This window comes from Gambusia affinis, linkage group LG18, assembly GCF_019740435.1.
Source record: "Gambusia affinis linkage group LG18, SWU_Gaff_1.0, whole genome shotgun sequence".
NCBI classification, from domain to species: Eukaryota; Metazoa; Chordata; class Actinopteri; order Cyprinodontiformes; family Poeciliidae; genus Gambusia; species Gambusia affinis.
In genome coordinates, this window is record NC_057885.1 from 6,349,682 (window position 1) to 6,368,750 (window position 19,069).

At 42.8% G+C, this 19,069-nt stretch overlaps 1 protein-coding gene across 1 annotated transcript in view; it reads right to left on the reverse strand.

The window, feature by feature from the left end:
- arhgef40 (Rho guanine nucleotide exchange factor (GEF) 40) overlaps positions 1 to 19,069 on the reverse strand; it is a 47,953-nt gene that overhangs the window by 20,928 nt on the left and 7,956 nt on the right. The window contains exons 2-18 of the mRNA XM_044098227.1: positions 18,040 to 18,195; positions 17,881 to 17,970; positions 16,908 to 17,015; positions 12,864 to 13,149; positions 10,860 to 11,994; positions 10,455 to 10,690; positions 10,163 to 10,354; positions 9,936 to 10,050; positions 8,465 to 8,558; positions 8,241 to 8,327; positions 6,748 to 6,864; positions 6,201 to 6,299; positions 5,963 to 6,114; positions 3,526 to 3,664; positions 2,288 to 2,407; positions 1,455 to 1,646; positions 83 to 589 (exon numbers count right to left, since the gene is read on the reverse strand). Of these exons, the coding sequence (XP_043954162.1) occupies positions 83 to 589; positions 1,455 to 1,646; positions 2,288 to 2,407; positions 3,526 to 3,664; positions 5,963 to 6,114; positions 6,201 to 6,299; positions 6,748 to 6,864; positions 8,241 to 8,327; positions 8,465 to 8,558; positions 9,936 to 10,050; positions 10,163 to 10,354; positions 10,455 to 10,690; positions 10,860 to 11,994; positions 12,864 to 13,149; positions 16,908 to 17,015; positions 17,881 to 17,970; positions 18,040 to 18,195 (3,825 nt within the window). The remainder of the gene's footprint in view (positions 1 to 82; positions 590 to 1,454; positions 1,647 to 2,287; positions 2,408 to 3,525; positions 3,665 to 5,962; positions 6,115 to 6,200; positions 6,300 to 6,747; positions 6,865 to 8,240; positions 8,328 to 8,464; positions 8,559 to 9,935; positions 10,051 to 10,162; positions 10,355 to 10,454; positions 10,691 to 10,859; positions 11,995 to 12,863; positions 13,150 to 16,907; positions 17,016 to 17,880; positions 17,971 to 18,039; positions 18,196 to 19,069) is intronic.

Genomic DNA, 19,069 nt, shown 5'->3' on the forward strand with positions numbered 1-19,069 from the left:
TCTAGTCCAAATATCTTAGTAAACTAAAAAGAAGACAAATCGGAAGATCTGAAGCAACGAGAACAAACGGAAACCAACTCACACTTTTCTTCCCGGGATTCAGAAGGTTCTGCAGGAACTTCCCTCCACCGGCTCCCCCTCCGTTCCCCGCTGACCCGTCCCTCCGATTCCCTTTGTCCTCTCCTATCTTCAGCGTGGAGCAGGTCTGAGGCCTGAACAGCGACGCCAGGGACCCCCAGGACTGCAGGCCGCCGTCCCCTCCTCCGAGCCCCCAGTCGCCCTCCCCGTCGGGCCCCACCAGGTCCCAGAAGGTGCTGCCGGATGGCGTCTTGGCCTTCCCCTGGCCCTGGCTCTGCGTCCGCTCGGAGTGGAGGAAACGAGGTTTGACCTGCGCCACGGTCCGCTGGTAGCGCTCCACTGTTTGGGTCCAGAGGTCCAGGAGGGCCCCGCCTCCCAGCTCCATGGCTAAGGACCGTGCGTCCTGGAAGCGAGACGGGGGTATTGGAGGAAGGGACGCCAGCGGGCAGGTGGAAGAGGAGGCGGTGGGTGAGGAAGGGGTGGAGGAGACCGCGTCACACCACTGGGTCGCCTGAATACGGGAAAGTACAGTTCAATTAAAATAAATTCAGTTTCATTCTTTAAGTAGCACCCAGATCTGAAACCTGGGAGTAGTGACCTGAACATTCAGAGTCACGTAAAGACAGTCACAAAGTCGGCCTTCTATCACCTGACGAACATTTCCAGGAGTAAAGGACTAACGTCTCAGCGAGATCTAGAGAAACTCATCCATGAGTTTATCTTTAGTTTCATTGTTTACTGCAACAGCGTCTTCACAGGTCTGACAAAAAAAAAAAAAAATCAATCCTCCAGCTGCAGCTGATCCACAGTGCTGCTGCTGGCGTTCTCACTAAAACCAGGAAGATAGAGCAGATCACCCATGTTCTAAAGTCCTTAAACTGGCTCCCTGTAGCTCAGGGAATAGACTTTAAAATACTGTTGTTAATTTATAAATCATTGAATGGTTTAGCTTCCAGACATTAAAGATTTGCTGCTGTTGTATCAACCTTCCAGAACTCTCAGGTCTTCTGGTTCTGCTCTGCATCCCCAGAACCAGAACCAAACGAGGAGAAGCAGCATTTAGCATCTATGCACCACAAATCTGGAACAAACTTCCAGAAAACTACGAAACAACTGAAACACTGACTTCCTTTAAATCTCGACTAAAAACCCAGCAGTTTAGAGATGCTCTCAAACCATAGCAAATGAAACATCGACCAACACATTTGATGTGTATGATTTTGGTGATGGCACTCGTCAAAATGTAATGTTTGTTCAATTGTGGTGTTTTTTTTTTTTTGTTGAAACTTTGTAATTTTTAAAACTGGAATGATTGATTAATTGAAAGCAGGGTCAGACAGGGGAAGACGTTGATGCGTCGTCCTGCGCCGTGTTACCTCTGTCAGTGTGGACAGCAGCCTCTGGGTGTTGTCCAGGGTGGTCCAGCAGTCGGACAGACAGTGGGACATGTCTCTCAGCTTCTCCCTCACAGGGGGCAGACGGATCTGGATGTCACTGAGGCCGGCCCAGTTCAGCTCGCACCAGCCCTCCAGATCGCTGAGCACCGACAGAGTGTCGCTGTGCAGCTCCTGAGGAAGGCCAGGAAGAGCTTTAAGTTCAGTTCAGTTCAGTTCAATTTCATTCAGTTCAACTAAATTAGAGTCAGTTCTATTTTTAAATCCAGGTCAGTTTAATTTAACTCAGTTCAATTCGTTGAGTTCAGTTTAATCCAGTTCAGATCATTTCAGTTAAATTGCATTAAATTCTATCCAGTTTGATTTTTTGAATTGAATTCAATCGAGTTCAATTCTATTAAATTCTCTCATTTTTGTTCAATTAAATTAATTCAATTCAATTCTACATTGATAACATATTCTTGATGATTAATTTGGTCATATTTCAAGCCCTTTTCAAGGCCTGGTTATTTTGTTGGACACAAACCAGTCAAAACATCATGACCGTTGTTAGAATTAAATGGATTGCTGGGCGTCTTTAGACGTCTGCTTTTGGGCTGTTAGCAATAAATCCTGTAAAGCCTTGTGGCTTGTGGCATCTCTGGATTAGACGTCCCACAAACAGACGCCCTCATATCGGCAGACTGGATCTAAAACACACTGTGAGCTCTTATGACCTCTGATCATTTTTGTTAACTTTTCTTTTTTGCGTGAAACTTCTGCCGTTGGACTAATGAAAGTGTTTGTTTTTTTTTGGTTATTTTTGTGTCACTCACGTTGGCCATTTCTCTGAACGTTCTGAACTTCTGCTGCTTCAGCGACAGCCTGCTGAGAGACAGAGGAGGGTCCTTGTATTCCTCCAGCTGGGACTGCACTTGCTCAATTTCCTTGTCACACTGTGGGTCGAAGGTCGGCAGAGACAGGAAGGGAGGGTTAGCGGTGGAGGGGGGCACGAGTCACGGTACGCAACACAAAGTAACAGGAGAAGACGGCTGAAGAGAGGAAATGAAGACGAGGAAATCTGAGGCTGTTGCTACTGGTGTTGTTTTGTCTGGCTGTGATGTTAACAGGAAGTGAGAAAAAAAATGTGAGAAGTAGAAGTGAGTCTAGGAGTTTCCACCAAGTCCATTTTGAGCTCAAAAGAGGGAAGTAACAACAAGGATGAACAGTAGTATAAACCCCGTTTAAGTAAATGTAGCAGGACAAATGTTTTCCTATCCTGATCATTGCCTATATGTAATCCTCTGAATTCTCATCTCCTTTCATTGCTCAGTCTGAAGATTTCTCCCATTGGCTTTGATCCCTCCGGTAGAATTTAAGCCAGTCCAGTCAGTGAAGAAGAAGTTGGGACATTGATTTTCTGTCACATTGATTAGAATTATAGACTGCCTGTGGTTTTAGCAATGGCAGCGGAGGAAGCCATACGTTCACTTTCTCCGCTGCCATTAGCCACGCTTCCAAATATTGAAGAAACATTTGGCTCGGCATGTCTTTCTTCGCACTGGGGGATGGTTATTTACGGCGCAGGCAATTTCCGATTTCCGAGAGACATTTCACGGCCAAACATCATTGATTGAGTTTAACGTTAGCGATTGTTGTTTTGTTTTTTTTCTCCGAAGAGTTTTTGCGGCGCTAGTGGCTCGCATTTTTGCGACAGTAGGCAGACAAGAAAGAGGTGGGAAGACATTCGACAAGGGTCGTCGGGACTGGGAGTCGAACCTGCAACGTACGTGTTGAGGACTAAGGTCTCCAAACATGGGGCATGGTAACCCCCTGCGCCACCACAGCACGCCCCAGCGATTGAGCCAAACGTTAGCTATTGGGTAAACTTTAAAACCTTAACAGAGTTCATGCCTCCAGTTCGCAGTTTGTTGAGGGCCCAGACCCTCCGTACGAAGCAAAGCACAGAACCAGAGGCTGGTTTTTACCAGGCTAACGTTAACCTTTCAAATGATTGTATTGGATAAATCTTTAAAAAAATAAAAGAACGTTAAATACGTAAAACCACACACACCTTTTCCAGTTTGTGCACCATTCCTGCCAGTCGTCCCAGCGCTTCCAGGTCACGTCCTCGCCGGTTGGAAACCTGGACGAGCCGATGGAGGGCATCGTCCACGCCGTCGTAGAGTTGCGAAGTGGCGTTGAGAGCAGCCCTGTAGAAGACCAGAATGTTCTGTTTCTGATTTTCATTCCAAAAATCTAGGCTATATCCAGCTGGTTTGCATTTCTGTCGCAACTTGTCTAAGTTTTACCAGAGAGTGGTGTTTAAACCCAACTTAGCTCAACCAAACAATACTTCAGTCATACAGGAGCCATTCATGACATTTAAGACCAAACGAGTCACACAGGTGGCCCAATTACAGCGGTTGTGTCTGTCAAGACTTTGCCGTAATCGAAAAAGTCTTGTTTCATCTAATTATCAGCCTGATTAAAAATCTTAACCCTGAGCGGAACGTTTTAACAGAGAAAGCAAACTGCAGAAGGTGGGAGCATTCGGCTTCTGTGACTGAAAAAGAAAACATGACACATTCAGGAAACTGCTTTTGAACCGATGACTCTGAACATGTTTCAGCTTCTGTATCCACAACAAACTGGAAGACTGCGTGCTTTGATGTGAACATAGATTTGTTTTCTTGGACTGCTCTTTTTGTGACTCCTAAATGTTTCAAATTTTCATTCAGACTTTAATACCAGACCAGGACATCTTGGTCTGGTAAACACACAAAAAAAGTTTTCAATTGACTATTTAATCTTGTAGAGAGAAATAACTATGTGAACCAACGGTCTGAGTCTTTGCCATCACTGAGGAGGCATATTAGCCCACTCATCCTTGCAGAATTGCTTTTTTGAGCACATCTGAGAGCTTTGTTTAAGGTCACACCACAACATCTCAATTGGATTTAAGTCTGGACGGTATTCACCCTCTACTGTAAAATCATGAATTAATGTGATTAACCACAAGTTACTTAAAATTGTCAATTAAATTTGGAATTGCCAAATTTTGGAATTTGGCAATTCCAAAAACTTTGATTCTGTTGCTGAAGCCAGTCATCGGTCGACATCCTGGAGCATTTTCGGGAAAGTTTGCCAATGTTTGTTGATGTCTCCATTCGCGTATAACTCTCGCTGCAATTCGTAGTCCTGAAGCCTCAGAAACAGCTTTGGTACCGTCTGATCCGTATCTGTTCTTGAATTTCTTTAGACTCAATGTGGTTAGCTAATTTTAATTACGCTAATTTAAAACCTACTTAATGCTGTTAGCGAGGGTCTTTTTAAGTGACTTAAGGAATTAGGCCTGTTTTGGTCTAGAGAAATCAAACTTGTGGTTAATCACATTAATTCATGATTTTACAGTAGAGGGTTGAATACCGTTTTAGGTTGGTTTTGAAACAGTTAGGTTTCAAAAACAGAAGAAACATATAAGAGGGAACGCAGTTTTTTACATCCCTGCAGTCGTACTAATAGCGCGTACAACCAGTTTCAGTTTGAAGAACTTCCCTATAAACTCTTGTTGTATGAACGGTACAAACTGCATGTCAGTGGGGGTAGAGGGTGTTGTGGCTGAACCACTAACTACTTTCAGAATGTCGTGGGAGGATGCATCATCAGCTGAGTGGCAATGCCAACGCCAACAAACAAAGCTCAGTTTGTTATCCACCTGGTTTTCAATGCGTGGTCTGTAATGATATATGGGCAAAGACTTGACAAGATGTAAAAAGATCGCCTAAAAACTGGGTGCCATGTCTGATAAGTGTGACAAAAACCTGCAGTACATACCTAAAACAAAAAGGCTAAATGTTCTATTGGCAAAAAATGAAAAAACCATACGCCTCAAGTAAAAGTATTCACACCCTAGTCATGAAGCAACTAAAAAGTTCATTGGGTTTTATGGGATTATGTAATAGATATATATACATATATATATATATAATTGTAAAGTGGAAGGAATAGGATACATTTTCAAAACAAATGATTTGGGGCATGCATTTATGTTCTGTCAACTGCAGACAGATGTTTGTTGAATCATTTTTTACCATCATTGCAATTCATTCTTCTTTGTTCAATAGCTCAAGTCTAGCCAGACTGAATGAACAGTTTCTGTGAACATCAGTTTTCAAGACTTATGCATATGCTTTAATGCAAAGTGTTCCAGTGAAACTAGTGGATCTTTTTTGTTGTTAATGATTTTTTTCCAGGATATCCTTGTATTTTTCTCCATTCATCATTCCCCACCCTTGTAGAAGGAAAGCATTGTGATGGTTCACACATCCATCTGAACTAGAGACGAATGTGTGAACATTTCAGCATTAGTTTCCTTCCACTTCACTGTTTCTCCAAACTTTGTCTTCGGTTTATCACACAAAATTCCAATGAAACAGAGTAAAATTTGTGGAGTTGCGTAACAAAAATGATTTAATATGAAGCTCTAGGTGAATTCAGTTGTATGGTACCTGCAGTCAGGCGACCTCTGCGCCAGTCCGGACGAACAGTTAGTCAGTCCTGCTAGCCAGGCTCCGCCCCTCTGTTGCAGTTCAGTTAGGCGTTGGTCAGCCAGCACACTCGCCATGAGCTGCCTGTGTTTGTCAATGCTCTGAGGAACAGCCTGGAAGAGATCATTGTTTCAACATTTTCCGACCTCTTTCCGACAAGGGACACAAAGCATGTGATGAAACAGTGACTTCAATCGACCTTGATGTCATTCGGCATCTCCTCCGTCTCCATGGACTGCAGGGCTTCTCCGAGCAGAGAGAGGGCGCTCTCACAACGCTCTGTCAGTTTCTCCAACCTCTGTTGGAGGGGAAATGAGTAAAGCAAAAGTGAAGGTTTGGTTGAAGCGTTCCTCCTCCTGCCTTCTTCACTTTTGTGATCGTCGGCTTCCCGTAAAGTGGAGGGATGAAAACTACAAGCAATGTTTTCGTGGAAACTATTCCACCGGATTTAATCAAGAATGTACGGAAGTGGATTAGTGCCACCAAAAAATTAATCAAATATAAGATTCTGACTTTAAACTCGGAATTTTGATACTGTGCCAATCTATGTCAAAATCCAAAAAAATAAAATATGTTAGGTGTATGTCAGCTGTGTTGTCATTATATGGAAAATAATCACTAAACTGATTGAAATCAGAATTCTGAGAAAAGAAGTCAAAATTCTTCTTCTTTTTTTCAGTGGCCCTAATCCTCTTCTGTAGGAATGGAACAAATTTCACCAAACCAAAGCGAAGCAGAATTTTTACCAGTCTGAATGCCAGCCAGTCTGAGTGACTGTGACTGAAGTCTCCATCCAGCTGCTTAGGGAGCTGCTGACTGTCTACATATTGCTGAAGGACTCCTGTACCGCGCACTATGTGGGTCTGAGGAGAGAATGTAAAGATGCAATAAAACATTAGTACAAGGACAGGATGAGAAAGGCTGGCAAACAGTATCCCAAGCGGCAAAAAACGAGGTGAAAATCCAGGAGAACTCTTCTCTCCTAACAGTTTTAACATCATTTGGGCGGGATTTTCCTTTAACAACCAAAGGTTTGGTGCTGCCAAGCCGTAATACAAACCACGTGTCACAGAGAAATTTGCTCTGCAAGTGTGCATGAAATACATGTGAGCTGACAGATGCAAGTCCTGACTTGATTCATAGAGGAACTTGCAATGTGTAAATGTGCAGAACGCACCCAGAGGCTTAAGCATAAAGTGAATTTATTCCAAGGCAAATGGAGTCCAACATTATAATGTCTAACTAGAAGAAATCAGAATAGAAAGTCTGATTATAGTTATGTTAAAGAGATAGTTATGTTTTGCTTTTTTTAAACACGGTTCTGTTCATTGGTTACAAGGACGCAGTAGCCTATGTGCAGCTAACAGCATAACAATAAGCTTATTGTGGTGAAATAACAGAAATAAATTTGAATGTATGAGTTAATAACTGCTGGGTTCAGATTAAATAAAAGTAGTTTTCTGGTAGGTTAGGTAGGTCTATAACGTCTAACTGCCAGATGGTGAAAACAGGGCAAAATCACTGAAATACACCAAAAACCCGAGGCGGTATGGATTATGCTCTTACATCTTGTTCTCCCGGGCTTACCTGGCTTACTTAGTTATTGTTTATATTCATAAAAATCCAACTGTATTAAAATAAGAACATTGTTAGCAAAACATAAATTCATTAAAAAAAAGAAACAGAAAGTTGCCGCCCCTGAAACTCAGCTGTCTGGGCATCCGCCCCAGTGAGGCCTTTTAAAAGCCTGGCCCGGCCCATAATGCATCATGTTTCATATAAAACATTACTTGTAAGAGGCCATGGGCCTCCACGTCTATGAAAAACGCCTTTCAAAATAAAACTTGCATGAACAGCAACCATAATTGATGTAAAAATTGGCCATTTGCTCAACTTTAAAGTAAGAACTACTCACTGATTTTTCAGGCTTAGGGAGTTTAGACTACTACTGTCTGGTGCAGGTAATATTGTGACATTTAGAAGAACATTTAATTTAAATTTGTATTTTCTTTGAAAGTTACTCTTAGGATGAGAAATGTAGTTAGTAATAGTTCCCTTCCCTGGAGTAGAAAGACATCATGTCGAAGTGAGATTGTAGAAAACTCAATAAGTCCTCTGCATTTTGAAACACTAGCAGCTGGTGAGCTGGACCCACATTTACATGAGTTTAGCCATTCTAAAACACTCTAAATGTTTTCACATTTGTGTGAAACAGCGATAGATTCCTAGATATTGTCACCTCTGTCCCATCTAAAGCTAAGGAAAGGGACTCCTGCTGCTCCTCCACCAGGACCAACGCGGATCCTAAACCGCCAGGAACCAAGACCTGGAACACACACAGAAAACACATGTGTTTGTGCTACCAGCCCTTCTGCAAGATAATTAAAGCACACAAGCAAAATAAATAAATAAATAAATTGGCACATTTGTCTTAACAACTATTTTGTTTTCCCTTTGCCTCACCTGGAACCGTTTAAGAGCAGAAAGGCAAAGACTAGATGGTTGGGAGCATCTGCTGTCTATTAGCACAGTTAGTCCCTTTTCTTTGGCTTCAGGCCTGATGAGGGATGAGAAACAAAGGTGAATGTAAGATTAGGACAGTTTTTAAAGAAAACATGTGTTTTCAAAGAGTCAGAGTGGTCAGAAAAGTTTGTAAATCGCAAAGTATTTTGTTAGTACCAGGCGTGAAAAGCTCGTCGAGTCCAAGAAGTACCTGTTAGAACACCAGCGGCCAAAGACAAGCCCCAAATCACAAACCAAGCACTTGATATCCTGCACACCTCTGAGCTTTAACCCTCTTAAGAGACGGGGTCATTAAGACCTCACAGATTTTTTAGTCCGCGTGCCGTCCAGCAGGGGTTGCCCTGACCCCTTATGTGTGTTTATGATGTTTTTTTTCGGTGTGGTTTCCAAAATTAATGGTCTCATGGGTCAACCCTTCCTACTTCCACGCTGTCCAACCGAGATATTTAACACAATCCTCCTGAGCTTTGCGCTAACACTGTGGAAGGGCTAAGCGTAGAAACAAAGAAGGCATGTTCCATGTCACGCATTGGACATGCTAGGCTATTTTTGTTATACATATTGAATTATAAGGTGCTAAACTCATTGACTTTGTTTTGCTAAAGTCCAGCGAGATGTTCTGTGTCGACTGGCTGCAAAGACTAACTATAATCATTACGCAACATATTCAAGCCTTAATCCAGAAAATAAAAATCTGCATGGGTGGGTTGACTTTAACCCCCCTCGCCATCTTGTACCCATCGTAAAACACACTCAACCATAAGAAGGTGCTTGCTTCCTCTGTGACACTTTATTTGACGGGTTGTGAATAAGACTGTCATGACACGTCATAAACATGAGTAAGTCTTCATGAATATTTATGACTGTTTAAAAATTATGTAGCTTTATGTTATTAAAGCTAAAGTTTAATCAGTAATACTGTTATGAGAAATTTATGTCAGCTCATAATTTCTTGGTTAATGCCAAGTTATCATAACGAAGACATTTTGAATAATGTCAACTTTGTATTAAAAGTGTCATGATTTATCGAATGACACTTTATGACAACAGTCATAAATATTCATGAAGACTCACTCATGTTCATGACTGGTGTTATGTCATGTTTATGACGGTGTCATGACAGTCTTATTCACAACCCGTCAAATAAAGTGTTACCAGTTCCTCAACACTAAAAACTAAAAAAACATGCATGGATTTCAAATATTTTTTACTGCAGACGCTGTGTGACGAATCCTTAGGGTGACCTTATCCTATTACAATCAAAGATTATTTCAGGGCTTTCTACATCTTTACCAGCATTGTCAGTAGAGGTGGAGTGTGTTGTTACTGTTGTTATACAGAGAAACATGCTGAAATAAGAAGATCATGTGCCAGAATCAGGACAATATTGAGTGGACACACACAAGCTCACCGAGTGATCCGGTGGTAACAGGAAAGGACCCGCGCCACCTCCTCCGAGCAGAACCCCTCCTGAAACGCACCTGCATCTGTGAAAACCAGAGCTCGCCCCAATCTGTCCACTGTACCTGTAGAGATGAAGTGTCTGTAATTCCAGGTAAACTGCTGCCCTGTCTGTATCACAGGCTTGTTTGGGAGAAATGCAGTATAAACATGAAGGACAGAATGAAAGGAGGTCACCTGTCAGCTGCAGCTTCCCTGACTGAAGTAATTCTGCATCCAGTTCCCTTAAAAGCGCCAGCTCTTTATAGGTAACACCATTTATCTGGTCAGGACACGTCTCCGGTGATCCAGGCTCCACAGTCAAGTGGTTAAATGAAGACGTGCTTGACTGACCATTGCACACAGGCAACGATCCATCATCTGTCTCAGCTGGAAGATGGAAAAAAACAGAAATAGCACTGCCATAGCAATACCAGGGGAACTAAGAAAAATCTAATATTACTGCAGCTGAATAGGTTTGCCCACCCACCTCCACTGCCTTTCCTCGTGTTTTCCTTCCCTTTAGTGTCAGTTGTGGGCACGTCATCAAGTTTGTCAATCTTTTCTGTTTCCTCTGCCTTCTTTTCCTCTGGGATTAGCAGCTTTGTAGTTGCAGAGTGGGCTGTGGGACTTGGCAGAGGACTTTTACCCTGTAGTTTTGTGCCTTTTTGGTTTTTGCCACCAGACCTAGCCTTTCCTTTGGCGCCCTTTCCCTTCCGTTTCCTCCTAAACACAAAGCACAGGAAGATCTTACTGACGCTACAGTAGAGGGGATAGAGTATCATTTTTTCATTAGTTGGCAGTTTCTTTGTGCCATCCAATTCAGTGTAATACACATGTGTACAAATAAGGAAAGAATGTAATTTATCGTAAGAAAAATGTAACATTTCCATACCGTGGAGCTCTGAATCCGGCTGTTTTAACTTCTTTTCCTCTGGGACACACTCTGTCCTCTGCCTGCCCTTCAGCCCTTTCATCTGGAATCTTCGGCTTCGGTGAGTTCCTCGTCTTAGACTGAACGTTGGCTGTATCTTTGCTTTCAGAGACTCCAGTAAATAGCCTCTCTGGTGCGTCCGATGTTGGCGTAACAGCATCGCTGTCTCCACTCAGTGGTTTATCTGCGTCCTCAAACACAGAGTCTGAATGTGAGCCATGATCCGACTGGCCCTCAACGTCATGGCCACTTTTATGGCTTATGTCGTAGATTTCATTTGCTATTAAGCTGTCGCTTCTCTGGGAGTCTTTATTTTGGTGTCCATCTCGGGACGGTTGTGGGAACCCGTTGCTGTCTCTCTCCTTGCCCACACCAGGTCTCCTTTCTTTTAATGGAACATCAAAATAAGGGCTGCGGCTTTCCAAGCTATTGTTGTCTCTGCTTGTTTTATCTCCTTCATCTGAGTCATGAGCAGAGGAGGAGTAAGACTGTCTTACTCTGGCAGATCCTGAAACCGTTGTTGGAGGTTTTGGCAGTGGCAAGTCATCCTTTGGATTTCCCTCCTTCTCCTTGGTGCTATAGGCACCCCGAAAGCTTCCCGATCTTTCAGGTTTTGCATAACCCCAAGCTTTTCCTTTGCGAAGTTTGATGGCCTTACCTCTCCTGCATAAGGGCAAAGTTCTGGTCTTGCAAATCCCGTGCATCTCCAAATACCTCTGCTTGGTGTCAACGCCTCCATCAGGTCCTCCTCTGGGCTCCAAAAGCTCCACATAATCCCCATCCATCTGAGGCTGCCTCGCCGTCCGCCCAAGGCCATCTTCGCTGCGCCGCCGTCTGATGGCAGGGTCAGAGTCCATGCAGCGTGGCGGTAGACTGTCATCGTCTTCATCATCCCAGGACCAGGAGTCCATGTCTCCTGAGGAGGAGCCACCCCACCCTCCGAGGCTGCTGCCCCCTTCACTGGAAAGGCGGTTGGAACCCAGGCCAAGCTCCTCAGAAGGGTCATGGAGGAATTTTGGGTAGACTATTTCCTTCCACGGCACTCGTACCACGCCATCGCATGTACTGACCAGACAGGTGTCGAGTCCCCCTCCAACTATGCAAAAGATGGCAAAGGATGGAGTTCACACAAAAATCTCATTTGAAAAAAGTACCTCTAGTTTACAGTTATGCTAAGAAGCAACTTAATCTGATTCTATATTTTTAGATCCCAGGAGGTAAAAAAAAGAGCTGGAGAAATGTAAATACTACCTCAGATAAACTGAACATAATGAACATAATTTAGTTTACACATAGAATCAAAATTACAAGCCTGACTAATTTATTCCAAACAAACCTTAACATTGATTGACTGGTTTGGTTGGTTTATTCATAGGTCATAAACTGTCACAACATACAGTCGTTTTTTCATTAAGGCTTCTCTTACAAAGACTCTTCTGTTATTTCTAGGCCTGTTAGACTATGATAAATGTTGAAGTGTTTTGGCTGCTATAGGTTGCAAAATTTCTCTTTCAGGAAGTTCACAGTCACTTCAAACAAAGCCAAAGGGATAAGTGTTTTCCAAATTCTTGGCTCGATGGATGCATGTCCACTTAAGATGGAGAACGATTGTGACCTGGATAATAACTGGCTTCCATGCTCTTGTGAATGATCAGGCTCAGTTCTGCAGACTCAGTTATACAATTATCGTTTGTTTAATGGCTTATTAAGTATAATTTTGCGAGCACAATCTCCAAAACTGCTCAACTAGCAGATACGTTGCCTTGAAAAAGATTTTCTTTTCTCCTTAAAAGAAAAAGCATACCTAAATTTTGAAATGTTGAATTTCAGCAAAATGCAAAACTCTGTATTTATCGATCTCAAAAGATGAAAATCACGAGGAAAAATAGCTTTGCAGCTGAGTGTTGCTTCCCCTTTTAATTGCCTACTTCAGTCAGACAGATACGACCAATAGAGAAAGTTTACCTTCTCTCTTGTGACCCCGTTCTTTGTTGATACTGTGGAGCCACTCAGAGGTAAACACCAGGGGATGCTGTGACTCGGGCACCAAGATTTCTTGCACGGTGCGACCCCCGGGTGCCAGACATTTTAGGGCCAGTCGTGGGCAGCGTGTAGAAAAGGGCACCACCTGCAGGTAGAAGTCATTACTGCGCAGGAGCCTCCAGTCCAAGGTGGAGAGCTGAACAACCACTTTCTCTCCCAGGCAGAGGGGCCAGCCGGAGTGAAGGAACAAGCATCCCAAATACTGAGACTGGGAGATAATAGGGTATATAGATTAGCGAGAGACAAAAAAATGTATTTACAAAATGTATATTTTGTGAACCACATCTTTAAGTTGAACATCATCAGGGTCATTTATTCATTAATACCGTCTGTAAGTCTGAAACATAAAAGCTATTTTCACAAACATTCTCGGACGTTATGACAACTTCATAGCTTCCGAATTTTACCCGGTAAAATGTTACCAATTTTTACCAAATTTTACCTGGTGCTTTTCCAAAATTTACCGGGTACTTTTCAGGAAAGTAATCAGTGAGGTCTGGATTGACAACCAGTATGTTTCAGGAAAGTAAATCAGTACATTCTATAAAAGAGCAGCTTTTAATTCAAAGGAAAACAGAACTTTCTAATCACCTCATAATACAGCCTGGTTCCTGAAAGTATTCAGTAAGTTCAACAAAGGAGCCCAAACATTCCAGGAAAAGTCCATGAAAATACTTTGTTAGTTCCAGAAATTTTGAAGTACTAGAAAAATACCAAATTTAAAATGACATAATAAAAGAGCCCAAATATACCCAGTAAGTTCCAGAATAGTATTCAGTAAGTTTTGGGAAACAACCCCGTAATAATACTGTAAAACGTTTGAGGGAAGTATTACAAATTTTCCAGAAAGGTTACAAGTATGGTAAATAAAAGTTTCAGTTTCCAGGAAAGTAACCTGTAAGTTTCAGAAAAAAGTATCAGAAAAGAACCCAGCTACGCCTGGAAAGTACAGGTAAAGCTCAGAGACAAAAACCTAATAAGCTCCATGAAAGTTCTAGAAAGTACAAGTTCAGTTCAGAAAAAACACCTTTTAATTTCTGGCAAAGTAGCACATATTTGGTCATGTCTTTGTATGAAGACATACATGTGTTCATACAAAGAGGTCATGTCTGGATGCTATTGTGGAATAAGATAGGTTCCAGAGTAGCACCCAGTGAGATCTAGTAAAGTACCTAGTAGGTCTCTTGAAAATTTAAGGAAATATCAAGTATGTTCCAGAAAACTACATTTCAGGAAAGTATCCAGAAGTTCCAGAAAAGTACCTGGGAAAGTTTTGGTGAAGGCATCTGGTAAGATTAAAGGAAGTTCTGGAAAGTAACCTCTAAATACCAGATTGAAACGAGCTGTTTTATCCCTCTCTCTTAAGCTTAACTGCCACAATCTTAGTCCCCAATCTCAAGAGATACAGGGGTGAGTTTCTTCCTGCTGTGCTTCAACTTAGCCACTCTGACAAACTGAATTACTAGAACCTATCCTGCACTGGACACTAGAAGGGTTGATCAACTGGCCTAATGTTTGTACCAAAGACAAACCCATGTGACTCATGTTTGTCTTTGTACAATTTGTACAAATTGCAGTTGTACAAAGCCATTTGTACAACTGCTTTGATGAATTGAGACAATGTGGAGAACTGTGGGTCAGACAATAAGCTATAGGTGACCAACTCAACACAAAGTCTGCTGGTTCATAGGAGGAAAATATGACTAGACAAAGCAATATGAGAGAAGAGCATTTGTTTAACTCAATTAGGGTAAAAAATGACTCTTTACCTGGAAAGACGTTAAGACTTTGGGCAAGGAATGGAGGCCTGCAGAGGCCTTCCACTGCTGTTATTGGATTGATCTATTACAGTAATGCTTCCTAATGAAAGCATTAACTCTAGCTCAATGAATGCTGTCTCAGATCTAGATCTCAGCTCGTGAAGCCTGAACTCAGCTTTGCTATTCTCAGTCACGTCTAAAACACTGACCCGGTGCTGCTCCCTTCCCTCCAGACACACGAGACGTGATCACATTAAATTCTTTCCTCCACCTCTCCGCCATGTTTCCTACTTTTACCTCGCTGCCCTTTATTTGATTTCTTCCCCTTATGCCCTTCTTTTGTCTCCTTCTGAGTCTTTTCTCCAACTCAGAGCAAGCTTCAGGAAAGTAGAAGCCTAATGTATTTCAGAGTTGGGCATTAGCGTAATAAACAAGTCCACATTCTGAAATTTTCTGTCCTGCGGTCCTCTCCTCTCCACCCACGTCTCCCTCAATGTACGCCTGTGTCTGCGCCTTCTCCACCCCCCTGCCTCCAGCTCCCACTTTACAAAATTTCTCAATCACCCCACTATGGTCTGCAAAATACATCTTCCCCCATTTTTTTTTTCAACCACTCAACACAAGCGCAGCGAATGAAGGTCATGTTCATTCTCTCCATTCTCTCGTCCAAAGTCCCACCGCCGCTCTGCGAGTTCCTCCTTCTCTCACAGCAGTAACCCAATCACATATGGAAGGAATTATTGTCATGACTCAGAGTCTGACTCCCGTCCCAGGCAACTCCACTCAGCGACAATGAAAACATCGTTCGCTCACAGCCCCTGCATGCGGACGTGTATATTATCGCGAGTCTCGAGAGGAAAACTCTACGGAGAAATGCGAGAAAGCTGAGGCACAAACCCTTGAACTGGAGCCCATCAGTTGTTTTGCCTTTGAGTGTCACGCAAAGTAAAATGAAAGAGCTGCTAAGTTTAAGGGTCAGAGTTTTGCTTGAGCACATAGTGCTTATCATTTGTTTGGCTAGTGCAACCCGGAATTTGCTCGATTTAGACAAAGTTTGCAAATGGTTGTCTTCACCATAATGGTTTTACTTTTAGGGTTAAGGTTAGGGTTAAATGCTAGGGGTCAATTAAAGTGTTGAATTAAATAGAGATGTCACACTTATGCTTTATTTTTCTGCTTGTTGGTAATTTCTATCTTTTCTGTGTGAAGCATCTTAATCAGCGAATTTAATACATTTTCTTACAGTCTTGTCCTGACACAAAAAAGTTCTTCAAAAGTTCTCGTCATTCTTGCAAAATCACAAAACATGATCCAAATTTCTAGTAAATAACACAGGCCTGTATGTGACGCTGTACTGCAGTCAATGAAATAAAAATAAAACCAAAGAAGAAGGTGATCTGTTTTGGTTTTCTACTTGAAAATGTAGCTATAGATTCTCCTGTATTGGAACGCTATGGTTTGTGTTCCAAAAAGTATTGTTATCGGGCTTTCATTTTGTTTGTTGGATTTGTTTGGATGCAAATTTTGGGATGGTAAAAAATTAGTTTGTCTAGTGACATGGTTGAGCATGTGTTAGACTGAAAATACTTGCAAACGGAATATCAACGGCTAATGCTTATAATTGCTTTTAGAGGTTTTTCAGGCTTAGGAAGTCTACTTTGTCCCACATTACTACAAATAATATATTTCTCTATAGGCCTACAGACTGGATTCACACTTGAATGAGCAAGAAATGTGTTTTAAATATTTACGGAGCACAGGCCTTCACTTTAGAACTCCATAACAACCTGAAGTTCACATTCCTCCAGAATTTGAGTAGATGTGGCTCCGATCTCAGCTTACATGAACTTGACCTTATGTTAATCCTCAGGAAGAAAACATAAACCTCAACTTGGATGTGTCTACGCCGTTACTTTAAATACTCCATTTATTTCTCTAAACTCCGCTGGACGACCCTGCGACGTCCATAAACCTTAAGACTCGATTTGCTTTGACCACTCGAGGCTCGACTTGGACCGACTGGTCAATCGCCTTTCCCCGGGGGCATGAGCGTAAACGTCGCCAGAGGACAACTTTCACCAAAGGATTCAAGAAGCTGACACATTCCTCACAGCAGACTTCTTGCATATGACAGCAGATTCTGCTTCCGATTATGCGGCGCTGTGGGTGTTCTCGCTATGCAGCGTGCTTGCACTCTGGAACTCACACAGGCATGCTGCTGAAGCTTGTGCAGGAGATGCTTGGCAGGTACGAAATAGTCCAGGAGGTAGCGCAGGCTGTCGTGTTGATAGGTTGACTCCAGGACCGAGAAGACCTGCAGAAACAATGGAGGATCAGAAAAGAAATGGGCAAAAAAGAAAAGAAAATACTAAGGTTAAAAACTAGATGGGAGTATTTGGTGTTATTTGGTCTCTGTTTGTTTTAATGTTATAACCACAAACTGTGAAAAAACAAAAGGACCACTACGTAAAAGGATGATTTTTTTTTTTTTTTTTAGCATTTTTCACCAGTACAAATATAAGAAGCATGCTGTGTGTTTGCATTCAACCTCTTGGTGCAACAGACTGTAAAAGTACCCGTAATTACAGTTGCAGGTCTTTCAGAGTATGTCTCTACCATCTTTGCTCATCTAGAGAATCCTGTACCCATATGGGCTGAAAGGCCCTTTAGGAAGGAAGAGGTCATCAATCCAAAGGCAACATCACAAGCTGGATAACAATTGGCATCATGGGGAAAGAATATTGTAGCAACATCTCAAAACATTACCCATAAAGTTAAAGCTAGGGCACAAATTGGTCTTCCCATTGGGCAATGACTCCAGGCATACCACCAGGTTGGCTACGAAGAAGCTACAAAGGTGATGTTTGCAAAAGGCACCTCACGGATCCCTGACTTTAGTTCCATTCACTATAACATTTGTGGGCAGAACTTTGAGGAGATGGGTAGTTCACAAACTAACTCTGTCACAACAGCTCCGTCTGAAGGAATAGGCTAAACTTTAAGCAATCTTTTGAGAGGTACGTGTGGAAAATGTGTAACCTAGGTCATTCAGCAATTCTACCTTTTGGTTAAGTTTGGGTTGAGTGCTCCTTCTCTAACCCTCTCATTAACCGAGTAGTACGCACTCTTGGAAACTTGCATCCTTGAAATGAATGTACAACGAATGCTTTTCATTTTACCTGAGAGAGGAGGGGTGGCGCCGTGCTCTCGAACGGCGGATAAAGTGAGGAGAGCGCCCCCTGCACGCAGTCCTCCATTGCCTCCGAACCCTAAGGGAAACAGAGACGGTGAGGAAAGAGTTAATAACCCCAAAGCGGACCACTTGATTGGACTCTCACGTCTGGGTTCGTGTTGTGTTGAACAGCCGGCTCGTCTCCCTCGCTGCTGACACCCACACATATTAATATACACAGATACGCCGCTTTCAGCTTCCTGTCGTAAGATCTGGGGAGTGTCAAACATTTCCTCTGCTGGCCGGTGACCCCCCCTCCCCCCTGCCCTCAGTCCAAAACAAAGCGTAAACTCCCCCGACAGATGCAAACGCGCGCGCATCTGAGAACACAGCTCCGGCGAAGCACGAGGACCTCCTCGCTGTTTATTTTTCTGCTTGTGCTGTTGGCATGGGAACCTGTAACTTTTTTTCTTCTTCTTCCTCCCCTCACATTTCCCCTTAGACATTCAGTCTGTTTCTCTCCCTATTTTCCTAGGCTCCCTCCTCCTACATCCAAATCACCCTCCCCTGCAACCCAACGTGCGGCTCTGAGCCTCGCCTCGACGAGCCTTTCTGAATGTCATCTGACAACAATTACGTCTGGATTCTCCATACACTAAGCCGAACAATTACAACGAACGCGGGGGGATAGATCGAAAGCGGTCGTAAAAGGCGAAACAAAGAGAGCAGGGTCTGTGGAAAAAGAGACGAGCGGCGAGTGAGAGACGGCCAGGAATGAATGAGCTGGAAGCAGCGTGTGCGTGCGTGGGGGGGAAAGGAGAGGTTATTTTATGGCAGAGAAACCGGGTTCAGGAGCAGGAAGAATTATTCTCCGGGTTTTGTTTTGTGTACATAGACGAAACGCGGTTAGCCACGCTGGAGGGCAGAACGAGCTATATAAACAGGAAAGTATTTGGAAAGTGGTCGGAGTTTTTTAACGTGGCTACCCTCTTGTCCAACTTTTGACAGATAGGTATCGAGAAAATAGAGCCGAGGGTTCAGGTTCAAACAAATGTCACGTGCAGTTTCCAGTTTTGTCTGAACATAAATGCTAGGCTCAGGGTGAAGGCGCTGGAGAAAAGTTTAAAATTTGTTTTGCAAACTTTGCTCAGACTCAATTTACTGCCGATGATTAGCTACCGACCAGCTACCGACCA